Source organism: Podarcis bocagei (assembly GCF_964188305.1).
Source record: "Podarcis bocagei genome assembly, chromosome: 8".
NCBI lineage: Eukaryota > Metazoa > Chordata > Lepidosauria > Squamata > Lacertidae > Podarcis > Podarcis bocagei.
In genome coordinates this window covers 73,890,194-73,914,235 of record NC_138133.1, presented here as the reverse complement: position 1 = coordinate 73,914,235, position 24,042 = coordinate 73,890,194, and the positions used below count along the sequence as shown (strand labels likewise).

Sequence of the window (24,042 nt, the reverse complement as noted above, 5' to 3'; positions counted from 1 at the left end):
AGTGATAGTCCAAATTATCTGGAGGGCACTGGGTTTGGCAAAGACTGCTATAGAGAACTGTGATGGTCTGCAGTGAGGGGCAGTGTGTCTCAATGTGTGGAGCATGACACATATGTAATGTAGTCAGGAGAGCCCCTGCAATGGCAAAGAACCCAGACTCCCCACTGTCAGGAGGAGGAATCTGATGGCATCCAAGATAGGAAAGACTTGGTGCAGAAAACATCAAAGACACTCAAGCAACCATTCCACCAGAAACTGAAATGGAAAGGAAGTCCCAAAGGCAGTAATGCTTTCATCCTGTTTTCCTGAGAATCTAACCTTGTAAAGTAACCTCTAGAACTCAGCATATTTTCACAGACTTATATGTGCTCATTTGGACATGCCATTTCCCTACTCATCATATCACAAAAGCAAGATACAGTAATTTCTGTTAACATATTTTTTAAAAAATAATTTACTTCCAAAATGCTGCCTTGATCCTGTAATTTTGATCCACTAATTTTCCAAACTCAAGGAATATTAAATTTAATTGATGATCTGCATGATCAAAATTTCTGAATTTCAAACTCATAATTAAATTTTGATGGGAGTGTTTTGCGCATTAAATTCAAGTTTCTGTTTTATGAACAAAATAATAGGATATGTGTCCCTGAAAAGCAAGAGTCCTATGTTGTCCTTTCAAAATATTCCCTTTATGCGCATTGATCTACAGCATAGCTGTAAAAAGACATAAATCTGTTCATTAAAAATTACTAGCAGGAAGACGTTTTGCAATGTAAAATGACTGATTATCACTTCAGAGATTCCATGGCAGGCAATAACCCTTCTGACCACTACCCTTTGGATCTGTAACTGAGCCAGTTTTCCTTCTGCTATAGCTTCACTGTGGACAGCATCATTATATAGGTAGAAAATCCTGCCTTCTCCTATTCACATTCTGAGCAGTTGCTCAGTTGTTTGGGAAGCTCAGTAATAGCAGTAATTGTAAAGAGGTGGTATACAATGTAGAGCTCACCCTGACCCAGTGCAGACATGAAACTGTTGATCCCTTTGACATGGTGAAAAGATCAGCAATGAACCATTTGTTCCTTTGATGACCAGCAACCTGCCTCTCGATGGTCATTTGGGGACTACCTTGGCTGTGGAGCCTGGACTTCAGCTCTGAAGTGCACCCTTTGCTGCACCACTGGAAATGTTGGCAAATGTGTGAATATTTTTTTTTCTTGGTTTGTATGAGTGTTTGCAAGATCTTCATGCTCAGAATCTCACTGGAGCTTAGAAAGCCATATCTCCACTTTTCTGTATTATATTTTTAATGGATCACCTGACTGAAGCATCTTGATAACGTTCGCTTTACTCTTTCTTTTAAGACTATTGCATAGCATACTTTACTTGAGTGATGCATGTTAATGTATTGCAAATTGATGAACAGTGACTGTCCTGCAAATTATTGGCCATGAATCACTTGAAATTTCTATCAAACTCGATTATGTGCTGTCAAGAATCCCTGAATAAAATCACAACACATTAAATGGGTACGGGTTCTGCATACTGTCTCAGTATACAGATGACTCTCAACCTATGTACATTTAACGTGCATGATTTCAACTTTATGCACTTGGCGGCCAGCCATTGAAATAGCACAAATTAAATGCACAGAAAGTGGAGAGCTTAAAAGCTCTTTCCTGGTGCAAAAAGAGAGAAAGCTTTTAAGCTGTCTGCCTTGCTTAGGGTTGGGGTAAGGCCCATTCAGCACACTGGCTTTGGAAGGTAATATTGCTCATGCGGGGACAGTTCTGGTAATAGTTTTGACTATACATAATTATGGCTTTACACACCATTCCTGGAATGTAGCTCCCATGTAAGATGTAAGTGAGCTGTATTTTGATATTTGCATTGATTATGAATTGCCTTCTATTGTTATGCCACTTGGATACTTATGTACTTTGATTTTTCTTTCATCTGTTTCAGTTACCATATCAGCTATGAAAACAGCAGCAGCAGTGTAATATATCACCTTTTTTGTGTATTCCCTCTGAAATAATCTTTGTACCACAAATTCTAGGTGACAATGCGGGATCGTGTGGGGATCCTGGAATCCCAGGTCACGGTTCTAGAGAACAAAGCAACTTTAGAATTAAAAGTGTTGTGCAATTCTCTTGTGAGCTCGGATACACCCTTCATGGATCGGTGGAAAGAACATGTCTGGCAAATGGAAGTTGGACAGGAAAGCAGCCGGAATGTAAAGGTAAATCTCATTGATGATTGTAATATAATACAACCCAGTATTAGTAAAAAGATGTGCTCAGCACAACAGTGCTTCAAAGTCAAAGAGCTTAAGTGATCATTTTGTTTTAAATAAGCCCAGATACTTGGAATTAATTTGTGGAATGCTGTCCCCAAAGAGGCTCATCTGATGCCTTCATTACATAAATTTAGGTGCCAGATGAAAAACATTCCACTTCTTCCAAGCCTTTCATTAATTAAATAAGTCATGACCTTATAAACCATTGAGGGGGATAGTAATGATTTTTGTAACTATGTTATGTATTTTTTATGTTTTTTCTATTGTAAACCTCCCTGTGGTCCTTGAATGAAGGGTGGTATAGAAATTTTTCATAATAATAATAATAATAATAATAATAATAATAATAATAATAATTTATTATTTGTACCCCGCCCATCTGGCTGGGCCTCCCCAGCCACTCTGGGCGGCTTCCACAGAAACCAAAAACACTAAAATATCATACATTAAAAGCTTCCCTGAATAGGGCCGCCTTAAGATGTTTTCTGAATGTCAGGTAGTTGTCCATCACCTTGACATCCGATGGGAGGGCATTCCACAGGGCGGGCGCCACCACCGAAAAGGCCCTCTGCCTGGTTCCCTGTAGCTTCGCTTCTCGCAATGAGGGAACCGCCAGAAGGCCCTCGGCGCTGGACCTCAGTGTCCGGGCAGAACGATGGGGGTGGAGACGCTCCTTCAGGTATACTGGGCCGAAGCCGTTTAGGGCTTTAAAGGTCAACACCAACACTTTGAATTGTGCTCGGAAACGTACTGGGAGCCAATGTAGGTCTTTCAAGACCGGTGTTATGTGGTCTCGGCGGCCGCCCCCAGTCACCAGTCTAGCTGCCGCATTCTGGATTAGCTGTAGTTTCCGAGTCACCTTCAAAGGTAGCCCCACGTAGAGCGCATTGCAGTAGTCCAAGCGGGAGATAACTAGAGCATGCACCACTCTGGCCAGACAGTCAGCGGGCAGGTAGGGTCTCAGCCTGCGTACCAGGTGGAGTTGGTAGACAGCTGCCCTGGATACAGAATTGACCTGTGCCTCCATGGACAGCTGTGAGTCCAAAATGACTCCCAGGCTACGCACCTGGTCCTTCAGGGGCACAGTTACCCCATTCAGGACCAGGGAGTCCTCCACACCTGCCCGCCTCCTGTCCCCCAAAAACAGTACTTCTGTCTTGTCAGGATTCAACTTCAATCCATTAGCCGCCATCCATCCTCCAACCGCCTCCAGACACTCACACAGGACCTTCACCGCCTTCACTGGTTCTGATTTGAAAGAAAGGTAGAGCTGGGTATCATCTGCATATTGATGGACACCCAGTCCAAACCCCCTGATGATCTCTCCCAGCGGCTTCATATAGATGTTAAAAAGCATGGGGGAGAGGACGGAACCCTGAGGCACCCCACAAGTGAGGGCCCAAGGGTCTGAACACTCATCCCCCACCACCACTTTCTGAACACGGCCCAGGAGAAAGGAGCGAAACCACTGTATAACAGTGCCCCCAGCTCCCAACCCCTCTAGACGGTCCAGAAGGATGTTATGGTCGATTGTATCAAAGGCCGCTGAGAGGTCCAGCAGAACTAGGAAACAACTCTCACCTTTGTCCCTAGCTCGCCGGAGATCATCAACCAGTGCGACCAAGGCAGTTTCAGTCCCATGATGAGGCCTGAACCCTGATTGGAAGGGATCCAAATGGTCCGCATCCTCCAGGCGTGCCTGGAGTTGTTCAGCAACCACACGCTCAATCACCTTGCCCAAGAATGGAAGATTTGAGACTGGGCGATAGTTGGCCATACTGGCCGGGTCTAAAGATGGTTTTTTAAGAAGCGGTTTAATGACCGCCTCTTTCAGCGGATCTGGGAATGTTCCCTCACAGAGGGAAGCATTCACCACCCCGCAGAGCCCATCGCCCAGCCCTTCCCGGCTAGCTTTTATAAGCCAGGATGGGCAAGGATCAAGGAGACAGGTGGTTGGTTTCACTCGTCCAAGCAGCCTGTCCACATCCTCGGGGGTAACGGATTGAAATTGATTCCATGCAACTTGACCAGACAGGGCTCCAGCACTCTCCCGCCCCAGCCCTGCTCCCACGGTGGTGTCTAGCTCCTTCCGAATATGAGTGATTTTATCTGCAAAAAACTTTGCAAAATCGTTGCAGGAGATCTTGGGGTCTTTACAAGGCCCCGATGGTAAAGGTGGTTCCGTTAAATTGCGGACCACCTGAAAGAGTCTCCTGCTACTATTTTCTGCAGATGCAATAGAGGCGGTGAAGAAAGTCTTCTTCGCCGTCGCTATCGCCACTTGGTAGGCTCGACGTTGAGCTCTAACCTGTGTCCGGTCAGATTCGGAGTGAGTTTTCTGCCACCGACGCTCTAGCCGTCTCAGCGATTGTTTCATCGCCCTCAGCTCCGAAGAAAACCACGGGGCTGTCCGGGCTCCATGCAATCGGAGAGGGCGCTTCGGAGCCAGACAGTCGATAGCCCTGGTTAACTCCGCATTCCAGCGGGCCACCAGGGAATCAGCTGAAAGGCCATCAACATGGGATAAAGCATCCCCTACCACTCTCTGGAAACCATTTGGATCCATTAAGTGGCGGGGGCGGACCATCCGAATTGGTCCCACCTCCCTGCAGAGGGGAAGGGTCGCGGAGAAGTCCAGTTGCACCAGGAAGTGATCTGACCATGGCACTTCTTTGGTTTCATTTTTACTTAGTGTCAGATCACCCACGTCGCTAGAGGTGAATACCAGGTCTAAGGCATGTCCATGACTATGAGTTGGGCCCAACTTATTCAGGGACAGCCCCATGGAGGCCATGCTTTCCACGAAGTCCCGAGCGGCCCCTTGTAAGGTCGTGTCGGCGTGGATGTTAAAATCCCCTAGGACGACCAGGCTAGGTGTCTCCAGGAGAACATCCGCCACGACCTGAAGCAGCTCGGGCAGGGAATCCTTGGTGCAGCGGGGAGGTCGGTACACCAAAAGGAATCCTGTACTGCCCCTATTGCCCAACTTCCAGAACATGCACTCAGAGAACTGGGTCTTCCCAATAGGACGCCTGGTGCAGACTAATGACTTCCTAAAAATCACTGCAACCCCCCCTCCCCGCCCACATGACCTGGGTTGCTGTGCGTAAGAGAAACCTGGTGGGCAAGCGGCAGCAAGGACGGGCCCATCTGTCTCATTCAACCAGGTCTCTGTCACACAAGCCAGGTCAAATCCTCCATCCACAATCAGGTCGTGGATGGCAGTGGTTTTATTCACCATTGACCTGGCATTACACAGCAACACCTTCAGGTTATGTGGGTTTCCCCTGTTGATTCCAGTATCCATCTGGTCAAGGCCAGACCCGGAGGCAGGGATAGTCTTCAAACAACGACTAAACCTGCCTCCTCGGTAATGACATGGTCTGGTCTTAGCGTAACTCCGCCTCCTGCCCATGATCACCGAGATCGGATGTCCCAGTGCTTCCCCCCCTGTGGAACTTGTCCCAGCCATCGTGTTGGCTGGGGCCTCACTCCCAGGCAGCCCTGATCCCGCCCCTTAAAAACAAAACACAAACTATACAGAACCAATAAAACAACAGAAAACAAAAACAGAACAATTACACTAAAATTAATCCCCAACCAAATATCCATTACACCCACCCACCCCCAGCAAGAGAAAAAAGGAAAAAAAGAAATACAAATTTAAATTGCCACCGACTGCTTGAGGACATTTTAAAACACATTGGAACAGGGAAGCAATTGCAGAACACTTCCCAGCTTCCCCAAAAGTTTGTTCCAAATAAGGGCCTGGGCCCCGCCCCCTGGGCCAGTTGGAGAAGGCCCTGGAAGGGAGCAGGCCCTGCAGTCCTCACCCAGCCGATGGTCCGAGGCTTCCCTGCAGCAGGAGTCCCTTTATAGCTGGGAGAAAGGGCCTGGGCCACGCCCCCTGGGCCAGTTGGAAAAGGCCCTGGAAGGGAGCAGGCCCTGCAGTCCTCACCCAGCCGATGGTCCGAGGCTTCCCTGCAGCAGGAGTCCCTTTATAGCTGGGAGAAAGGGCCTGGGCCACGCCCCCTGGGCCAGTTGGAAAAGGCCCTGGAAGGGAGCAGGCCCTGCAGTCCTCATTATCACTCAGGGTATTATCCCTGCCTCACTGTAGCCTTGCCCTATTTGGGCCATCTTAAGCACTTTCACCCTGATCCCTTTGGGCTGATATATCTTGAGCCAGATTCGTGTGAGCTCCTGCCAGCTTCCCCCTTGTAATCAGTTTGGTTCAGGGTGCTTTGGGAAGATTATGTTTTAGCTGACAAGCTCTGAATTTGTCTGAAGTAACCCACTTCAATGCAAGAAGGATCAGAATCTGATGTATATACTCCTACCAAGTGCTGAAGGACAGGACTTGCAGATCTGAGCAGCATCATATCAACATTGCACTGCATGAACATAACACGAACCTGCTGGGTCAAGCCAATGCCTCATGCAGTCCCAGCATCTTATTATTACAGTGGTCAGCCAGATGCTTATGGGAGGCCTGTAAGCTTGACCTGAGTGCAGCAGCACTTATCCACTTTTGATTCCCAACTGGTGTACAAAAGCACACTGCCTCTGGCAGTGGTGATAGAACAAAGCTGTGGTTTCTAGTGGTCCTTGATAGCCTTATTCTCCATGAATTTGTTTAGTCCTCTTTTAAAGCCACCCAAATTGATAGCCATCATTACCTCTTGAGGGAACAGATTCCATAGTTTAGTTTCATTTGCCTTACAACATTTCACTCATTGGATATATCCCTGAGTTCTAATGTTATGTAGGGTTGCCGTATTTCAAAAAGTGAAAATCTCAACAACAAAAATCTTCAAAAAATGTTTTTGAGCTATTTTATATGAAATTCGTCAAAATCTACACTACTGACATGGGCTGCCACAATCTGGATTTTCCCGGACATTTCAGCGAATTTCGCCCGGACGCTGTTTACAAGGGCTGAATACCAGCTGTGTCTGGGAAATTCTGGGTCTATGACAACCCTAATATTATGAGAAAAGGAAGGGGGGGGGAACCTTATTCATACCATGTATTTTTTTTATGCCATCTGAAATAATAATACAAGAAGGTAGTACTGATCTGTCATTCTAGGTTGCTGCATAGGCACATAAAGCAATGGAAATCTTAAGGACAAGAGTAATAAAGGGTTGTCTATACATGAATGTGATTGCAAAATTGAGTTGAAAAACAGAGTCAGTGTTAACGGTTTTATTTTGCAACAATAACATCATCACATCAATGAACTGTCTATACAATATTGATTTATATCTGGGCTGTAGGTTAACATTAGCAGAAACAAAAGACAATAACCTTAGATCACTTCAAATGATTTGAAAATACTGAAATGCCATGAAGAAAACAAATTAGAAGAGACCTGCTTTTTCATGACATAAATTTTATGTTGTGCATTGAACTTTCAAGATGGCTGTGCTGTCATAAAATATAATAATTCTATCAACAAAAGCAAAGAGAAAAGAAAGAGATCTTCCTTTTCCCAATAACATTGATCAAAACTGAATAATGTGAATGGGTTAATTACATTTAAATAGAATTATTTGCAGGAGAGGAGCACTGGAAAGTAGATATCCTTTAGTATAATGCACCCTAATCTTTCATAGCCATTTGTTGTGCCCAGAGGCTACAGTGTTGAGTAATTACCATTGAGAGTAGTATTTTTCTCAGGAGCTGCAAAATATCAGAGAACACATTCTATGGCAAAATTGGATATAATGATAAAACTAATAAAAATTCAAATATTTGGTTTACTCAACATGTTACACAAATATATAATTATAGCATGGTTCCCTTAGAAATGTAAGAATATTACTGACCCCTATAGTTCAGTGTTGTCTACATTTATTAACAGGAGCTCGCCGGGGCTTCAGGAATTAAGTTTCCTACTTGACGATGATAGCCGGGGGGCGAACATGAGACCTTTGGCCTGCAAAGCAGGTGCTCCAACACTCACTTCTCACCAACATTTCATCTGAAGCTTAAGTGTCAGCATTTTGTGAAGGGGTAGCTCTTCCTCAGGTGAAATACTTGTGGAATTGCTAAGGAGGTCACAGAGTCCTGGTTGGATGTGTGAAATCTCACAGCAGAAGAGATTTTGGGATGTTGCCAGCAGGTTCTAAATAAAACTAATCATCAATGCAGATGTAGCAGTTTCTCCTCAAGTGAAACCTATGAAGTTTTGAGAGTGCAACAAAGGATATCTAAGCAAGACTAGGAGGATTAATTACCAGGGGATGTACACTGAATTATGTTCAGTGTATTCTAATTTCTCATTGACTGATTTGATTATTTGGAACAATGTGTAGATCAGGCACCCCAAACTCGGCCCTCCAGCTGTTTTGGGACTACAGTTCCCATCATCCTTGACGACTGGTCCTGTTAGCTAGGAATGATGGGAGTTGTAGTCCCAAAACAGCTGGAGGGCCGAGTTTGGGGATGCCTGGTGTAGATCTTCAGTGTTTGTTGTTGCTGCCATCTTGTACCTTATTCCTGCATTTCCCACATTTGAATTTCTAGCTGTCCAATGTGGTAATCCTGGGACAACAGCTAATGGGAAGGTGTTTCGAATAGATGGCACAACATTCTCTAGCTCTGTAATTTATTCCTGCATGGAAGGCTATATATTGTCTGGACCTTCTGTAAGACAGTGCACTGCGAATGGAACATGGTCTGGCTCCTTGCCAAATTGCACAAGTAAGTACCCTTTTATTATTTAAGATGTTGCAAGTTTATAATGAACTAAGTCACAACAGGGTGATGGTAGACTGGGCAAGAGGGTTCTCTGCAAAAGATGGGCTTTTCAAATTGTTCTGTTTCCTCTGCTGCCGCTGGTTCCATCCATGCTGCTCTCCACTTCTGGGTACTACTCCAGCTGGGTTCTACTTATCTTGCATGGTTCTCTGCTTCTGGCTCCTATTCGCCGCTCCTCTCTGTCCAGTATTCACCTATCTGACGGTGCTACTGGCAGCTGCTGCAGCCAGCTTAAATACCCCAGTGGTGAACCAGAGTTAAGCCTTGGTTCCTCAGGTCTGCCACAGAAGCACTGCCCCACACCCTGTCCACCACAGACCAGTTTGAATTTAAAATTTGGGGGTATCCTGTTGCCCCCAGTGGCAGGCCGAGGCTGAAGCAAATGGCCAACTGCGAGGGACAAAAGTCCCCCCCCCCGGCATCTCTCAAGGGGCTGTGCTGGACCATAACTGCTGCATCCCTGGAAGGTGAAGTGTTCCTTCTCTACAAGGGTTGGGTTTTTCAAGAGTGCAGACCTTTGAAGCAGCCTTCATGTGAAACTGTGTTGCCATAGGTAGGGATGGGAAGGGCAATTTGATTCAGGTGCATTTAAAGGCCCACTTTCTCAAAGAATACATGAGCCAAACATAGGCATCCTTCAAAATTCACACTTCTCTGAACTTTGCAATGCAGCTCACCAGCCAAGTACCATGTACAAAAATGTATATACTAAAGTATGCATATGAATACATAAACTGGAGAAAATAATTTACAAATTTCTGTGTATGTTTGTATACAAAATCACATGCAAACATGTATGTAGTAGGAGAAATATGCAAAAGCATGCTGACAAATTTTAGTTGCCATCTTATTCAATTTGCCTGATAAGTGTTGTAAAGGGCTGCCTTCAAGATTTATTTTAACAATTTATGTAACCCAGTATTTCTCCCCATATGTCATTTGTTTTCCTTATGTTAATTTTGCAACTTTAATGAAAATCACATCACATCTCTTGGCAAAATCATATTCTTTAATATATTTAGTTCCTTGTTGCTGTTTTGACCATCATGGTCATATCAACCACAGAAAAACAGTATTAATAATATATAAATTAATAAAATATTGAAGAACAACATCAACCAAAATATGTCTTAACATTGAAATATACCAAAATACTACTACTAATAGTAATAATATGCATTATACATGTTATTTAATAAGAAATCTGGAAATTCGATGTTTGGAAGACTATTTGCTTTTTCTGCATTTTTGACATATTGTTCTCAAGCTCTAGGTGAAATGAAAATATTTGAAATCTATTCTCAGATGTCTCTAGCAGAATCCTGAAGTTGAACTTCAGCCAATAGAAGCCTCTAGGGACAGCACTGCAAAGAAAACTATATGCAGCAAGAGTTGGAAAATGAAGTGAGCTAGAAATAGGATATGCCCTGACTAGTCCTTTACTGCAGCTAGAAACAAAATTAACAGTTACTAGTCACTCTCCAGCCACCAAATTCATGTCAACCCAAAACTTTCTTTCCAGATGGGCTGCCTTAAAATTTAACTGGATTATAATTCTGATTTATTGTAGCTTTTGGAAGGGCAAGCAAAAACTTAGCTTGGATTTGAATCATTGAACAATGAATTACAAGGTGTGTTGTTATCAGGGATGTAGGAAGGGGGCAGTGGGGGCGGTCTGCCCTGGGTGTCATCCTAGAGGGGGGTGACAAAATCCCTCCAGGGCGGATCATCACTGTGTGGATCACCCCTTGCGTGGATCGCCATGGCGATCCCATGGGCAGGTTGCCCTGCCCCGCCCCTCCATGTCCCAGAGCAGCTAGCTACGCCCCTGGTTATTATGTGTCCTGCGCAACTCTATAGTGTTGTATGCTCCCCACTTCTGAGCCGTAATAATTTTCAGGAGTAGTGCTCACAGGGTTTTCTTCTATTTACATATGATAACACTGGAGATGGTGGGTAGTATCCAACCAATACATCTCAGTGCAAGACTTTACAATTGAATGAGAGAACACTTGCCTTGCTCTCCCCAGATCTGTTCTGGAGGGTTGGGGGAACCCCTTGGACAGATTTATAGACCTTACATAAGAGACCATAAAATGCACCTAGTTTTTAGAGGAGGAAAGGGGGAAATCCCCATTTTTCGAGGATCAGCTCAAAGTTGTTGAGCTTACTTTGCAAAGAGAAAAAAATCCTGTTTTTATGGGGTTCAACTCACATTTCTGCAGCTTCTTTAGGAAAGGAAAGGGAGCCGTTTCTACAGTTTCCAGACAGATAATCTAATCAGCCGGTCACATGTCACTGGGGAAACAAACAGCCTCCGTCTGCAGAACATTCAACAATGGAGGCCTGGGCAAGGGGGCGGGGCCAGAAAGGGAGCCAGCGATCGACCACACATTTGCTCCATAAGACACACAGACATTTCCCCTTACTTTTTAGGAGGAAAAAAGTGTGTCTTATGGAGCGAAAAATACGGTACTTTTATTATTGTTATTCCAGCAGCATTTCAATTGAATCTCATTTTATAGTTTTAACTTATTTTCTCTCTCTCTCTCTTTTGGTATAGTATTTCTTGTGCGACACACAGAGATGATTGCAGTTGAGTGGTATTTAAATTGTTGAAATAAATAAATAAATAAATAAATGGGGGAGGGGACACACAAGCAGAAAGGATAGAGAGTTCTGTTGCAAAGCAAAGATTCTTACATTGATGGGATCAATTATTTGGATACCACCTGATATCTTTATAATATTTCTTTCATAGTGAGGGTGGGCAGCTGACTGAACCTGTCCTAAAGATATTTGATAGTAATTTGCTTACTGAAATACTCTATGGTGTTGAAATCTGGAGTTCTGATTTGAACTCCATTAAAATTTTGGAAACTCTGCAGAATAATTTTTTTCAGAAGCTTTACCATCTTTTTACCATCAGCAGCTCTTCTTTGTACAGAATCCAGGTGGCCAACAATTAAGGCAAGCACAGACTGTGCTCAGTTAAAGTATATTTTTTAAATTGCCACTATTCCTATTGAGCATTTTCTTGCTCTGTGGTCTATGGAATTGAGTGATAAACATCTCTGGAAAGCAGCTTGTCAATATGTTTTAGACTATTACTATTTTCCAGAACTGAGCTCTGCTTTGACCTTGAATAAGGGATTAGCTCTTCTGGATAGAATCCAAAAGGGACCTGGAACTAATTAGAAACACCCAATTTCCCCTTTGGTATCCACTCTTGAGAACAGAGCATTTTAGAGCTAGTTTTCTGACCAAACTCTCCCCAGCTTCCTTAGGAAATGCTTTCATTGAGCTGCTTTTGCAAGTGATGTCCACTGCAGTCTTGGATGGCTGATACAACAAGGTCATGTACGCAGGCAGACTTTGCATTTGTGGTCAATCTCAGGTGGAAGACATCACTCATTATCTGTTAGCCTGTCCCTTATAATGGAGTCCCAAGAGATTGCTTTCTGAAACCTTTCCTCACACCAGCAAGCAGGTACCCCTCTGCAGAAATGGTTTGGTTTCTTTTCAGGGGCAATAATAACTTCATAACACATAGAGTGGTTCTTCATGTACTGGCTTGAGGTGGTGGTGGGGGAATCAGGAATAAAGAATTAGATAAAATCACTATAAATTGTTTTGGTGATTGAGAGGTTCAACTAAGCTAGATCTGAGTTTGTTGGTGTCTCTAGCAAATTCATGGATGTTGGCTCATATTATGGATGTATGATCTGTATTGTTTCATTGGTACTGTTGCTGCAGGTTTGTCATGGCCTTTGGCGTGCTATACGGTGGTCCCTACTGCACAGTCAGTTCAGCAGCACAGCTCTTGCTAGCTGAGGCAGCCTAAGCCTAGCAGAGGGAGAATAAGCCTTTAATATAGAGCTTATTTGCACTATTCTGTTTGCCAACATAAATCCCACCAGGTTGCCAGGTTGTGTGAGTGAGCTGAATGGCGTTAGAATCTGGCACAAGTCTCCCTGCCCAGTCCCTCCACCACTACTCCCCTAGAATGCTGATTTTGGGGGGATACTTACATCACCGTAAGCTCCACCACTCTTTGCTCAACTGGCTATGTCCTATCTCTGGCAGGATGAGGATGCCATATTATCTGGAATGGGGGTCTTGTGTCAGTATAGCCCAGATGCATCAGGAACCAGCCAGCTGAACCAGGGATCCATCAGATCCTAACTCCCAGCAGATTTTGGGTTTCGATTGTTCCCTTAATAAATGATTGATTTTACCATTCTACCACCTTCCAAAAAGAAATATTTCCATCTGCATTCCTTGCCCCTATATTACCTGTTATTTAACTCATTTTCTCACAGTAATCAGTTGTGGGGATCCAGGTATACCAGCCAATGGACTGAGATACGGTGATGATAACGTTGTTGGACAAAACGTTACCTATATGTGCCAGCCTGGGTACACCATGGAATCCAACAGCTCCCAGATTCGTACTTGCACCACTAATGGCACATGGAGTGGAATGCTCCCAGCATGTAAAGGTATAATTTTTTTTATTTGCAGAATGTTTCTTGTGCAGTTCTCTCTAATGGTTTGTTTTGGTACAGCATACTCATTCAGTAAACTGGCTGTGTACTGCGATCTGCACAGTCTCTTCCTTTCTGCGGTCCCAGGCATCAACCAAAAGTACAAAACAAAATATCTATTGCTGGTGAGTATGCATGAGATGGATTTTGAGACAGTTGGAATCAGGACTGGAGTTATAGTTTCCAATAGGGTCAAAGTGTTTCTGAAGAAGCCACTGGACGTGCCACTTTCCAGCAGATTCTGGACCCATTTCTATGTCCTGAGCACATCTAGCTCCTATACAATGAGGACATGCAATCGGAAGTTTAGTTCTTTATTGGTAAAGCACTTGATTACATCAGCTACCCAAAATGCCTCTCCAAAGGATTAAGGGACCCTCCTGACCAAAGTTTGATGACACATTGAAGGTGGGCAGAATCACCCAAATGAAGGTGAAAGTCCACCCAATTTGCAGCAGTTCTTCCTTCTCCCTCCACACCAATATTGTTCAGGAGGACACCCTTACCCTCCAAAGAGGCTTATCGATGATCTAGGATGCTGCATGTGGCATGGAACACTTTCCTTCTGTGAATCCCTTAAGTTAACTTAGGATCTAAGCCTCTACTGACATGGTAGCTAAAAACAATTAATAATATTGAAAGGTCATTTCCTTTTAAAGAAAGAAAGCAAAGAAGAGATTTATGAAATGCAGCACTGAGTTATGCAGTGAATTCAAATGTGTGGAGTTTTGTATGTGTGTGTGACAGATCCTTAATTTCGTTTCTTTAACACCTTTCCAAATTACCTTTTGTTGTCAAGATTCATCACTCAGCATCACATATATTAAGCTATGAGAAGGAGTAAGCAAGGTGTTTCATGAAATAACTCTCAAGGAAATGTGGTTATTCCAGTAGTGATACTACCCAAAAAAATTATACTGTGCTCCAAAAATGTTAAATTGGCACATATGGTTCTCCTACCAACTAAAGACACTGGGGACATTTGCAGGTGCTGTTCCTAATGACTCTAAATGTTTTTACAGCTGTTACCTGTCCAACTCCACCCCAGATTTCTAATGGAAGGCAAGAAGGGACAAATTTTGACTGGGGATTTAGTATTAGCTATGTCTGTTCTCCTGGCTATGAACTATCTTTTCCGGCTGTTTTGACCTGTGTTGGGAATGGAACATGGAGTGGAGAAGTACCTCAGTGCTTACGTAAGTAGCTCTTTAATTATTACATTTTATTCTGAGAGTTATGCCATTTTTTTTAAAAAAAAAATCTCTCTTTTTTTAAACCAACACATTTTGATAATGTGCCAGTAGGTAGATGCATAGATAAGGGATGGGGACCTTCCGGCCCTCCAGATGTTGAACTGCAACCTCCTTGACCTCTGACCTTTGACTGTGCTGACTGAAACTGATAGGAATTAGAGTTCAGCAACATCTGGAGGAACAGAGGTCCCTCATCTCAGATCCACAATGTGTTTTTTCGCCATATGAATCTGTCCTTCTCCTGAACCCAGCAGGTATAGCTCTTTTGTTCATGCCCTTGCCTTCTGAGAAATGGTTGATACTAAAGCCCCCATCCCTCATGGAAGCATTACATGTGTGGACTTCACTGCCCTGAGAGCTTAAATGAGCTCCTTTCGCATTCATGTTTCACTGGCGGCTTAAAGCTTACCTCTTCCAGCAAACTGTCCCCACCCACTGGCAGAGGAAGAGGACTGTGGGGGGAGCACACCACCCCTGGCAGCGCGACGCTGGTAGGGTGCCATCACTGCTGGCCCCCGCCCACACTGCATGCGGCATGCCCCGCCTCAGGACACACACCAGCCCCGCCCCCACCTGCTCTCTGCCCCTCGTTGCCAGAGCATGAATCTCCGCCATTGTCCCCACCCCGCTACCCCCCATTTCTGTTTCTGAGCTCATTCAAAGCCCCGTATCCTCCAAGATGAGTGAATTTGAATAGATGACTCATGTGCTGAGCTGGAGCTATGCTGACTCAACCACTGGAATGTGAACCAACAGAATATACAGTGGCATAAATTCCAAAAGGGGTGTTTTGGGGACAGAGCAGGACAAAGTCCACCTAAATGTCCACCTATTTCAACCATTTTTCAGCTGAGTCATGTGATCTGGCAACACAGTGGGACTTGTACTAGCCCAAAGTGTGGGGTATGTCAGAGAAAGGTAAAAGGTAAAGGATCCTTGGACGCTTAAGTCCAGTTGAATTTGACTATGGGGCGCGGCACTCATCTCTGCTTTCAGGCCAAGGGAACTGGCATTTGTGCATGGACAGCTTTCCAGGTCATGTGGCCAGCATGACTAAACCACTCTGGTGCACAGAACCCCGAGACGAGTGCCAGAGCACATGGAAATGCCATTTACATTCCTGCTGGAGTGGTACCTATTTATCTACTTGCACTGGTATGCTTTCAAACTGCTAAGCTGACAGGAGCTGGAACAGAGCAATGGGAGCTCAACCTGTCAGGCGGATTTGAACCCTCGACCTTATGATCTGCAAGCTCAAGAGGCTGAGTGATTTGGAACACAGCACCACCTGCGTCCCAATCCATGTCAAACTCCATTTTAAATACTTATTTTCCCTCTACCAGACTCAGGCCAGCTCAGAGTTTGAGATGGGGCAACTCTGCTGGCTTGCTAAACTTAGGACTGCTTTTTAAGTTGTTTGTTTGGGATCTTTGGTTTTCTTTCTTTCTTCTTTTTTTCCATTTTACTGCTTTTACCTCAGTCATGTCTTTATTTATACAGTGGTACCTTGGGTTACAGACACTTCAGGTTACAGACTCTGCTAACCCAGAAATAGTACCTCGGGTTAAGAACTTTGCTTCAGGATGAGAACAGAAATCACGTGGCGGCGGCGCTGTGGCAGTGCAGGCCCCATTAGCTAAAGTAGTACCTCAAGTTAAGAACAGTTTCAGGTTAAGAACAGACCTCCAGAACGAATTAAGTTCTTAACCTAAGGTACCACTGTATATATTTTTAGTGGACTCCACTAGGTGACTAAGTGGTACCATTTATGTTGTATAATTTCTGGGACAATGCTCTATGTTGGGTAATTGAATAAGGTCTAAGTGGTGTCTCCATCAGTGGAGTGACCTATGGGACCTTTGCCAAGGACTATAACCTGAAGCTGGCCCTGGCTGGTGGAAGGGAGAGCTGACTCAGAATGATGTTTTTTGTTTGTTAGCTTGAGACAAAAACATCTTTACCTCTTGTTTCTGTAAACTGTGAGTATTCCAGTTTCCAAGGAGAACATAGACACAGAAGAGGAATCAATGGCAGTGTTTTGTCTCTTATTTTGCACTGGTAAAGCAATCTTGTCAAATATGACAAAAGTGCCACCAGAAGTAAGTTTGAACCAGCACTCTACTCAGGCAACACTCTGGCTGACATCAATAAGGACTGGGCCTGCCAGGAGTACAGAAGAGACTTCAGGCTTTGTCTCTGACAATTGGACTTTTTGTTCCAATATTATATTAAATTACCTGTTTTATACAGAAATTTTTATTATCATAAAATTGCTGACATTGATGGATTTTGCACCGCTCCAGATTTCATTACAATAACAAATGTATGCTGGCTCTTTACACTGTGTTTCATGCATTGATTTTTCTTCTTTTTTAAAAAAAACAACAACACACCACTAACCTTTTAAAAAAAAACACAAAATAACTGCAGTGGATTTGATTACCTGAGAAATGTAGCTCTCTATGTATTGTGCCAGCGAAAGAACATTGCAAATGCTCTCTATGTATTGTGCCAGGGAAAGTACTAATAGGACCATATGGGCAACCTGATGTGATTCAGCCAAGACTTTGAGGCTATTTGGTACATATTTGGAGCGCTGCACTGATGGATCCTATGCATCTTCCCTGAAAAGTGGAGTCCCACTGAATTCATTACACCCAATGACTCATGCAAGTTAAGTTGGAATCCCAAGCTATTTAACCTAGAAGTAGTCTCCTGGCAACAGTGAGATCATGAACCCCACAGTGCTGTCAAGACTGGGCTTGTGTTGGCAAAGCCTTGATGCAGAAGGAGGAAGAGATGGAGGGGAGGCTGATTGGTGGGAACCAGAGCTGGAGAAATCAAAGTGGGGACTCTTCCTGCCTCAACTTCAGCCAGTTCAGAAGATGGAGGAGAGATGCTGGCTCCAAACCCCACCCCCCACAACCTCCTAATAGAGCAGAGAATCTCAGTGGAGCCTGGGCTGGGCTAGGGGTAGGCAAGGTGGGGAAAGGAAACTCTAGAGCAGTGGTTCTCAACCTGTAGGTCCCCAAATGTTGTTGGACTACAACTCCCATTATTCCTATCCAGCATGGCCAGTGGTCAGGAATGATGGGAGTTGTAGTCCAACAACATCTGGGGACCCACAGGTTGAGAACCACTGCTCTAGAGGCAGCAGCAAGTGATCAGGAACCTGAACAAGAGGGTGAAGTATTATCACCTAGAACCACAGACTCAAACACCTCAGAGGTGTTACAACCCCAATATTCTTCCAAAGAAAGCAAGTGAGGGTGCCATGCCTCATCTTTCAAAGTTTGGCAGACAGAGCATAAAAACGATTGAGTGGTGGCGGATCTTGGGGTCTTCAGCGGTGCCCTGTGTGATGCCAAGATTCAGCAACAGACACCCACACCCTGCATCTCTCTGTCAGTTATAAAGAATAGTTGTGGCACCCCCAAGGCTCTGTGCCTGGTGTGACCAAACCGGTCATGTTCCACTAAATCTGCCTTTGTGTTGAGACATCTTTATCGCTTCTGTCCAGTTCTGAATGTCTTGCCTGAATACTGATCTCCTGAATTCCCAAAATCTGATTCCCAAACTCTGTGTCTGCTGCCAAGACAATACAGGCAGTGACCATTTTGTTTGTGTCCAATTGATGCGCAACCGCCAACCTGCGGGACCTTTGGGACCTGGAGGAGAAGAGAACAGGGGTGGAACGGGGCAGGCTTATGCCAGGGATGGAACCCCCACACAAAATGGTCACCCCCGTAGTGTTACTGGCTTGAATAAATATCTGTTTCTTATTTAGACATAAGAGCCTCTGTCTCTGTGTGTTGGGCAGGAAGAGGGGCAAATGGGACTGCTCTGCTTCTTAGATTGCAATCTTAGGCTAGAATCCCTAATCAATTTTTGCGCATATTCTCACAATATGCACTATTGCCTTCTTAGCAGATTCAGGGGAAACCTGTATGTGAGGCCAATGCATGTATGTGTAGGTGGTCCTAATATTGCATGGAAGCCTTCTCATCGGAGCTCTGCGAATTTACTCCTAACCTCTGCTTTCACTAGTTACTGATTCACAAGGGGACTGGTCCTCTTATCACATTACTCTTAAGCTTACTTAGGAATCTTTGGGGAGGGATATCTTGCGTTACACGAAGTCTCTAAGGATGCAGTTCATTATATTGTTGTATCCAGGGGTTAGCTTGTAACTTTACTCTTCAATAAAGATTTTGCAGGCATCTATTCAGAACTTACTTCTATATGCAGTGCTTTTTTTCTGGGGGTACGCATACCCCTAAACATTTTATCAATCTAAGTTTGGCCTCATTGAGGGACAGTATTTCAATATGAGTAAGAAAATGACAGTAGCCCTAAACATTCTTTTTTAAGAAAAAAAAATCACTGGCTATATGTCTTGCTTTTTATTTGCCTAATTATATAGCAATATGCACTATTGCTCAAAATTGCTCAAGAATCAATCAAAGTGGGAAACAGTAGCTTGTCTAACTTGTGACTACTTGTCACACAATTCAGCACTTCCTAATTACCCAGCTCACTGTCTTATTATAGGATTAAAGGATTATGTTCTGTATTGAGTCAGACCATTGGTCTGTCTAGTTCAAAACTGAACTACCCTGACGGGTAGCAAGGCTTCAGAGTTTCAGATAGGTGACTTCTCTGTCCTACCTCAAGATGGGGGGGGGGTGAATTTGGGAGCTTTTGCATGTAAAGCATGTGGTCTACCAAGCAGCTATAATTATTGTTCTAGTTCCCAGTTTTATTCCAATGGAACAATTTATATTTATCTATAAATCTACTGTTACAAATCCTCAGCCTTTCAGCTGTGGTACATTCAAGCACACAAGTAAAAGTCCTCAACTTTTCTTCCAAGTCTGTCTTCATAGTATTATGGGTGAGAAGTCAAAAGTGAAGGTGCATTTGTGTTCTCAATAGCCAAGCTGGGTGTCCAGCATTATGGAGAGAGGTGATGTCTTAACCTTTCAAATCCACAGATACTAGTGGCATCCTATGGTGATTCATGTGAATGTGATGGTATATTTTTCAGCCATCCCCATCATGCAGATTGCTGCTGTGACTTAATGGCTGCATCCATGGGCATGCCATGTTAGACATTATGTCATTCATGTGGCTGCATCCCTGGGGCTACTCTGCATGGAATAATCTGAAATAAACCAGTGTATTTTCAGCAGTCTCCTATTTTTGCATCCTTGGCTTCCTTTGAGTTGAAGAATTATTTCCTGTCACTCAACTATATCCCTGCATCAGAGAGGATATCTGCCACAGTTTGGTTGCATTCTGCACTGCCTCCCCAGTTAATTGCGGCATAAGATAGAAGTGTTATTAATTATCACTTTCACACATGGTCAGGTTGCTTTGGTAATTAGTGAAGTGCAAACTTCTGTTGGGGAAAAGAGAAAAACCCCAGAACTTGGTCTGCTACAAATGGTAATGTTTCTTTTGCATACCTCCGTATTCTAGGGAAAAATAAGAGTGATGTGAATTGCTATGGTGTCTAGTTTCCATGGTTACCTATTCAGACAGGGAGTTACTAAGCATCCAACAATAGCATATAGCTGGGGAAAGGCTGAAGAAGGAGAGAGAGGAAAGATGAATGATGTTCCTCCACAAATTCTTCCTGGAAAAAATAACCCAACTCCCAGAATGCTATGAATTAGATTATTTATTTGTGTGAGGAATGTTTCAAAATTTGTTTTTGAAGGTTTGGGTTCTTATTAATACAAAGGAGCAGTAATAAATAAAAACACAACAACTTTGAACCCTCTGCATAATAACTACGCATACTTAGTAGCTCTTGACATCCAGATATGAAGCGCACATGAGTCTAACTCTTTGCTGTGCGTATGTACATGCACATGGATAGATGGGAGAGGATTTACCCCAGCAAATTATTTGTCAAAATCACAAATACCTAAATACAGATGGTCATTTACCCTCACTAGATTCAACGTGCTGCCATCTGCCTTATTGCAGGGCAGAATCGAGGGTAAACCATACGCGGAACGAGTCTGCCCCTGCGGCTTGATGGAGGTAGAAACTGTCTCTTGTGCCTTGTTACACTGCCGTTTCTACGGGGATATAAGCTCTATATTTATTACCCCTGCTATGCAAAAATCTCCAAATGAATCTGAACTTCAATGTCTAAAATCCCTGGTAGAGGACAAGGATCCTGAGATCACGTTAAGGGTAGCCAAATTCTGTGTGATTGCCATAAAACTTAGGGAACAAGCTGTGTTATCATAATGATTAAGGCCTTAAATGATAATTTTAGGTTATATGTTAGTGACTAAGTTTTGATTTATATATTTTTAAACTGTTGCTATATCTGCATTGTTCCTGTTATACCTAATTGCAAATTCAAATGTATCCCTATCATGTTTTATGACTTCCTTGATATTGTATGTGGGCTGGAACTGGTCTGTGACCGAAATAATAAAATTCATGCACATGAATAGTGGGCTAAAATATGTTATTGTTAGGTGGATTTGCTGTTTTTCTAGAAAAAGAGGTGCAGGAACTCACCACGAACACCTCCCTTGTTCTTTTATAAGGGCAATGGTGTGCAACTGAGAGGTGGCAGTACTGAGATCCAGTGAGTTGTAGCTGAAAAAAACCCCTGGATTTGTAGATAGTTAACTGTGCTAACCAATGGTCCCTCATTAGCCCGAGGAAAAAGTACCAAGCGGAGTGCTGCAAAGTTATCACCTGGGTTCAACATTTATGACTTGGATAAATGCATTTAGCGGATGTTCATCAAGGATGCATATGACAGGAAGCTGGAACGGGTAGCTAATACTTCAGAAATTAGAATGAGGATTGAAGATGACCTTAACATTTTGCAGAACTAGGTCTTAACAGATGTTGGGGATTCTATAGCTGTCAGGGATTCTATAGCTGTCATTCCTTCATTACAGGGGATTGGGTTCAATGACCCTTAGGGGTCGTTTCAACTCTGCAGTTGCATGATTCTGCTCTCTAAAATTCCACATCACATAATGGAGCAGCGAAGGAGACAGAGTAGGAAACCTTGTGCTGCCATTCTACATCTCCAAACAAATTAATCCAATGAGTTTGGAAGCAATAACTATCAACATATTTTCCATGTATTTCTTTTTTCTTCTCCACAGCAAAGTTTTGTGGTGACCCAGGAGTACCTGGTCAAGGCAAACGGGAAGGCAAGAGTTTCATTTATCAGTCAGAAGTCTCTTTCAGCTGTAATCTCCCATTTGTGCTGGTTGGTTCTAGTACTCGGATATGTCAAGCAGATGGTACATGGAGTGGATCATCTCCTCGTTGCATAGGTACAGTGGGACCTGCCCAAATTTGTTGCATGCTCTTCTCCTTTCTTTACACTTTTCACTCATGGGCCCATTTTGTCTGGGCGCAATCCACAACATCTACTTGTGTAGCAAAGGGTTTTGATTCCTGCAGACTGGCTCCCAAGGGTAGAGTACTGAATATTTGCTTGAATATGCTTCTGTATACTACCAATTAAGTTGCATTAATCAGTTTTGAGAATAGTGTTTGAGCACCTCAGTTTAAATGTGGACAGTTTTGAAAATGAATGCATGAATTTGGTTGCAAACCATTATGAATTTAACAAGTCCTTTACTTTTACAATTTTCTCCTTGACTTAGAACCCACCCGTACAGCCTGTGATAACCCTGGAGTACCCCGTCATGGTTCACAAAACAATACATTTGGCTATCAGGTAGGAGTGACAGATGAATTTACATTTCATTCAACAACTGTGGTCTGTTGAGAACCACTCCTGCTTTACCAAACGTTTGTCAGCAATGTCTGAAAAGTTGTTAGTTGTGCCTTGCTAATTCTCGTCCCTTGTTTCACATTTCTTAAAATGCTACAATATTTTCTTTATTTTTGTTTTGTTGCCACATAAGCATAATGAGTCTGGGAAAATGAGCAAGGATGGCTCTACTGTGGTCTGAAACTGATCAGTTATGTGAAAGTCTGGAAATCTTTGAGCCCAGAGCTTTATCATTTTAGTGAGTTTTATATATCATTCAATTTTTATTTTATTTTCTCTCTAAATTTTATTGACATTATTAACAACCCAAAAGTGCAGTAGTGGGATTATGGATCCTCCAACCCTGTGGAAACTCACAATTTATATGAGCTCCCCCCCCCCTGATTTATTATGTTGGTATGTTATTACTTCTGATGATCTATGGGTTTCAATATATCATGCTCAAATCTATGTGACTGAATGGCAATTTCAGTTTATAGGATCTTTTACTGTCACCCATACTTTTTCAAATTTTAAGTTTAAACAAATATTTTCATAACATGTTTGTGACCCATTTTTAGAGTAGAATACTTTGCCCCCGTTTAATAGAAATACAAGAGTAGCCAATCTCATGCTGTTTGGAAACATACTGTGGAAGTTTTCTTTTTAGATGTGCAAATGAAAAAAGAAATCCCATTAAACATGAAAGACCTCCATATTTGTTCACAGAAATAAAATCTCATAAAGAGAGATTCTAATTGCTCCGGAGCTAAACTGATATAATGCAAACATGTCACCATGCTATCATTAAGTATAGAAAAAAACCAAGGCCATGGTTCTCGCAGAATTTGCATTGATTTGTACTATATTGTAATGCATAAAATTCTGCATTAGAAAGTGCTCATAAAGGCTTGAATGCTATGGCAGTAATGCTTTGGGAGCTTCCAAAGCACAGCGAGCATCTGTGTTTGCAAATATTCGGCACAAATTTTAAAGATAGTTCAGTGTTTAAGGCTGCAATCCCAAGCACAGTTACTAGGGACTATGCCCCACTGAACACACTCATGACTTACTTTCCAAATAAACATGCATGAAATTGTACTGTAAGCTCATCTGCCACTTAAAAAAGCCTTCTGGCAGAATTTGTAGGAAGCAACTTGAAAGAGTGAAGAAGACAGTAGTGCTGAGCCTGGAGGAAATGAAAGGGATGAATAGTAGGGATAGATATTCAGTAAATACAGTAGGAAAGATATAGTAGCCAAGGGAGAAGAGAAAGGAGCTTTGCAAGGCAGTAAAAGAGATTCAGAGCTTTGGGAATTGAGCAAGGATGACCCATATATTTTCAAGTTTTTCTCCACAGCCACAAAGGATCAGGAGCTTCTATTTTTAAAGAAGCAGGTCTGGGTG

At 43.1% G+C, this 24,042-nt stretch overlaps 1 protein-coding gene across 5 annotated transcripts in view; it reads left to right on the top strand.

Moving 5' to 3' along the window:
- CSMD3 (CUB and Sushi multiple domains 3) overlaps nucleotides 1–24,042 on the top strand; it is a 607,508-nt gene that overhangs the window by 548,487 nt on the left and 34,979 nt on the right. For 4 of the 5 annotated variants that reach the window (XM_081204227.1, XM_081204230.1, XM_081204229.1 and 1 more), the window contains 6 exons: nucleotides 2,066–2,248; nucleotides 8,834–9,010; nucleotides 13,390–13,569; nucleotides 14,637–14,810; nucleotides 22,016–22,189; nucleotides 22,526–22,599. In XM_081204227.1, coding sequence (XP_081060353.1) covers nucleotides 2,066–2,248; nucleotides 8,834–9,010; nucleotides 13,390–13,569; nucleotides 14,637–14,810; nucleotides 22,016–22,189; nucleotides 22,526–22,599 — 962 coding nt within the window. Of the gene's footprint in view, nucleotides 1–2,065; nucleotides 2,249–8,833; nucleotides 9,011–13,389; nucleotides 13,570–14,636; nucleotides 14,811–22,015; nucleotides 22,190–22,525; nucleotides 22,600–24,042 lie in introns of those variants that run through there. The other variant, XM_081204231.1, reaches the window with a different exon arrangement.